General features: G+C 36.6%; 1 protein-coding gene across 1 annotated transcript in view; it reads left to right on the plus strand.

The window, feature by feature from the left end:
• The first annotated feature begins 1,542 nt into the window (after positions 1–1,542).
• PARPBP (PARP1 binding protein) overlaps positions 1,543–4,492 on the plus strand; it is a 118,225-nt gene continuing 115,275 nt past the window's right edge. The window contains exon 1 of the mRNA XM_006888542.1: positions 1,543–1,695. Within this exon, the coding sequence (XP_006888604.1) occupies positions 1,543–1,695 (153 nt within the window). The remainder of the gene's footprint in view (positions 1,696–4,492) is intronic.

Genomic DNA, 4,492 nt, shown 5'->3' on the forward strand with positions numbered 1-4,492 from the left:
TTAAGCTCATCACACTCATCTGTGAATTGGTGCTGTCATTTGAAGTTCTGTCTTGCACATGACACCTCCAGCCAGCTAGCTTGGACCTCTTCATATGACACTGAAAATGGTAAGAGAATGAGGACTGAAGCTACAAGGTCTTACGCTTGGAGGCTTCCAGGACTCCCCACATTAGATGATTTGCCAGGAGGATTTACAGGACTTGGCATATGTGTGTGTATGTCTGTGTGTGTGTACATACTCCTAGCTCAGATTAATTAAGGAGAAGGAGACAAAGCAAAATCAGTGAAGGAAAATGTCATCTGGGGAGAAGTAGAGAGACCAACCAGGTACAAGCTTCCTGTGGTCCTCTCTCCAGGGAGTCATAGAGGATATGTTTGGTTCCCTCAGCAATACGTTGTGACAGTGTGAGTGACATGTTACTAACCAAAGCAGTTTGTGAGAGACTCAGAGCCTAGATTTTTGAAGTCCTGCTTTGTTTTTAAATCGCTGGATGAATACCTAGGCAGCATCTGACAAAATTCCAGACTTCTAGAAGGAAGCAGATGTTTAAAATAAATGATACGGATACTATTTGTGCAGTGTAGTTACTGTTATTATGTGCCATGGACTCACTGCTCACTCTCTAGGGAGTTTCCAGAGACTGTAAATCACACCAGAGGAGATTGTGATGGCTGACCTTTTTCCCATATTGCTGCTAATGGATTCAAATTGTCCGAGAGGCATGACTCTGTGATAGCTGGTGGATTCAAACCTTGTGGGTTTGGGTTGACAGTACAACTTGTTACCTACTAGGCCACCAGGGACCCCTAGTTTAGCTGTAGTGAATTACTTTATCAATTAATGGTAGTGGGAACTCTCCTGATATCTAAGTTCCCCAAAAGCCAATAGCCAACCTTGTAAGCTGGTGTTTCATAGGATAGTGGTTAAGCCTATTGGTAATTCTTTTCTGTACTTTTTAGTTGGAAGATTGGATTATAAAAGCCTTGCCTCAGGACTTCTATAATGTGTTTGCCTTCACATTCGTTTGGTCATCATGTCGTCTGAGGTTGATGCAGATTTAAATAAGCAGAAAAGTAAGACTACTTTTCTTGAGGGAAAGCTAGGAGCATATAGGTATTGTAAGAATTTAGCGCTTTCTCTTTTTTATTGCAGTTTGCTACATATATCACCATCTATTGAAAACATTTTAAAAACCAGCTTTAACTTTTAAAAACTGCTTTAATTTGCCTGCAATTATGTAATTATACATTTGTTGAATTTGCATATGTTTTACATAGATTTTTCACATGAAAAGTTGGATTCTGTTATTTCAGAAGTTTTGACTTCAGAAAATTAAATGAGAGAAAAATACGGTTAAGCAGGAATTGTATTAACTCTTGTTTTCCTAAGTTTAATTAAGGGCAATATTGGTCAATATGAAATGACCTCTTGTCTACTGTTTATTTTTTTCTTCTGACCCTGTCTGTTCACACATGTTAGATAGTAGCTTTCAATTAAAAGATGACCATTTCACCTTGTGTCCTTTCTTGCTTTAAGAGGATGGCTGTTCTTTATCAGAAGCCTGTCTTGGATATGATCAAAGAGTTTAGACGGAACTGGCACACTCTGTGTAACTCCGAGAGAACTACTGTATGTGGTGCAGACTTCATGCTTTTGGCTTTGCAACTTTCCATGGCAGAGAACAACAAACAGGTGAGTAAATTGTGTTGGTTAACTTTTTTTTTTTTAACACGGAGCTTTGGTTACTGCTCATTTTCATAAACTTAATTAATTTTTTGTAATTTGTGCTTGTATATTTTTTCTTTTTTTATTTTGTGCTTGTTTGTTATATAACATGAATAGGCTGTATTTGAAAATATATTTGCTTATCTATGTAACTGTAGATAATTGTGTTTTTGAAAGATTTGTTTCAAAATTAAGACCTTTGTTGTAGTTTGGCATAGGATGTATGTATTTGACATTTAATGAAAAACTTTAAGATAATTGTGTGCTTATGGTTGTTATGGTTAAATTTGCTTTTATTTTGGGAGATTTCTTTCCTTCTGTAAAAGAAGTTATAAAAGACATCTATAAATAATACTTATTTTAATATAGCCACAAAGTACTTTATTACTTGTTTCAGACTCTATGTTATATATAGTTTTTAGGTCAAGCTGTGAGAATCATTTGAGGACACTTAAAAAAAAATTGGCTTCTATGTTTCAGTCCTGGAAATTCTAAATTTTCTCATCTGCACTGAAACCTTGGAAAGGTTTTTTGTTTTTCAAATCTTCACAAAGTGTTTGTTACTTAACTAGCTTGATGCTAAGTAGTATTTGAAATAAACTTGCTAAGGGAATAGATAGTGTTGTTCAGATGAGAAAACAATAAGCATAGGCTGAGATAGTAAGAAAGAGGATCTTAGATTGTAGGTAGGGTACTCAAATAAAGTCAAGTCTTTGAATGGGAATAATTTGGTAGAGGGATTAAGGAAGGGGGAATGTCAATTCAGAAGAAGAGTCCAAAACCTATTGCTGTTGAAGCCATTCAGGCTCGTAGACATCCTACAGAGTCTCAAGACTGTAGATCTTAATGAAATCAGACTACCTCACTGTTCTGTGGACTGGCTGTGGGGCTTGAGCCACCAACCTTTGATTAGTAGCTGGCTGCCTTTGGTTTTTTCTAGTTTTGCCTTTTCATTCTTTATTTCAAAGTTTCCAAATCATATTGGTTTTTAATTTGATCATTCGTATACATTTTATTTTATAGTATTATAACTATAGTTTCATTTGATCATTTATACATAGTTTGTTTTATAATCTTGTGCCTTTCGAGCAGAAAATGGGACACAAAGGTACAGAGCCATGAGAATATCTCTGAAAGGGCCAGAGAATAGCAGAGAGAGTGAGAAGAGCACAGCCTCTCACTGCCCCAGAGCAGAAAGCAGATGAAGAGCCCATAGCCCAGCTGCTTGGTGCCTCTAGAGCTACACCAACAGTGAGAGGTTTGTTTATTCGTTGTTGACTCATAGGCTTTACTCACAGTTGTGTTACTGAGGAATCATGTCTATTAGGGAAGAGTGGGAGAGGCAAAGATACCACTCAATGAAAATCAGGTTTTAGTCCAGTAGTCCCAAACTAGATTAACAGCTAGATTAACACACTAGATTAATTAGTAGCAGACCTGGCTTCAGTTTAGCAGTCAAGTCCAAATCAACCAGAAAGGTGTGTCTTGGAGCACTTATAAATCAGCTTCTCCTTGTCTCATCTGGCAAGAACAAAACCTTTAACTGTGACCTTTATCTTAGGGCTCCTTTAATTACACCTTGCCACAGTTTCTCTACAGCAATGCCACAGTCTCTTCACCATCATCACTGGGATCTCAGCACCAAGGTCTCACTCACGTCAGACGTGAGTGACCCTGGTGAGTCTTGCTTTAGCCTCACTCAAGTTTTGCTGCTCAGTGTTGGAAGGCCTCTTTCTCTTATCCTAGTTCCATAGCTGTTGAATGTTTGCTAGACCACGTGTCTGCAGGTATGGTAGCTGGAGACCAGAGAATGCTAAGGTAATGGCTAAGAAGTCAACTTTAGGTTAACACTGCATCTTGTATTTACTATTTCATTTAATCATTCACACGCATTTTGTTTGGTAATGTTAATTATAATTGCTTAATTAATTAATATAATAATCAACTTCTTATTGCATCTTGCATTTGCTTTTACCTCTCTCTCCCACGTGATCCCTTTTAACTATCTAACAATGATTCTATCGGAATGTAAACCTGCCCCTAGCTCTTTAAAATAGTGTTCTTTGAACATAATTTTCATAATTGTCCTTTTGTGACCGGCTTATGTCACTCAATATAATTTGTTCTAAATTTATCCCATATTGTGCAATATTTCATGAATTCTTTGTAGTTTTTTTTTAAAAAAATGATGCATAATACTATATTATGAGTGCACCATAGTTTCTTTATCTGTTCATCCATTGATGGACATTGGGGTTCTTTCCAGCTATTTGCTATTGAAAATAATGCTGCAATAAACACAGGTCTGCATGCATCAGTTCCTGCCTCAGGATATTAGTCTATAATTTTGTTTTTCAGTGGTATATTTGCCTAGTTTTGGTATCAGGGTTATGCTTACTTCATAAAATGAAATCAGGAGTATTCAAATTTTTTTTGGATTCTAAAATTGCTCCACAAATTACTTGTCTGTCAGATACTCCTCTAAATCTAAACATCCAGATTAAGACAGACTAGAAAGAAGGATTGACCATCCACTTCTGAAATTGTAGGCCTCTGAAAACCCTCTGTACAACAGAACACACGTAGACTAACAGAAAGGTTAACTTAGGTAGAACTTTCACATATGGAAATACAAAGGAAGAGGAACAGTTGTAAGCAGACACTAGTGATTGGAACATGGAATGTGAGAACCATGAATGTAGGAAAATTAGAAATTGTTAATAAAGAAATGGAATGCATGAATATTGACATACTAGGCATTGGA

The sequence above is a fragment of the Elephantulus edwardii genome, unplaced genomic scaffold (assembly GCF_000299155.1).
Source record: "Elephantulus edwardii isolate Elephantulus edwardi_28Jun2011 unplaced genomic scaffold, EleEdw1.0 scaffold00068, whole genome shotgun sequence".
In the NCBI taxonomy this organism is placed as follows: domain Eukaryota; kingdom Metazoa; phylum Chordata; class Mammalia; order Macroscelidea; family Macroscelididae; genus Elephantulus; species Elephantulus edwardii.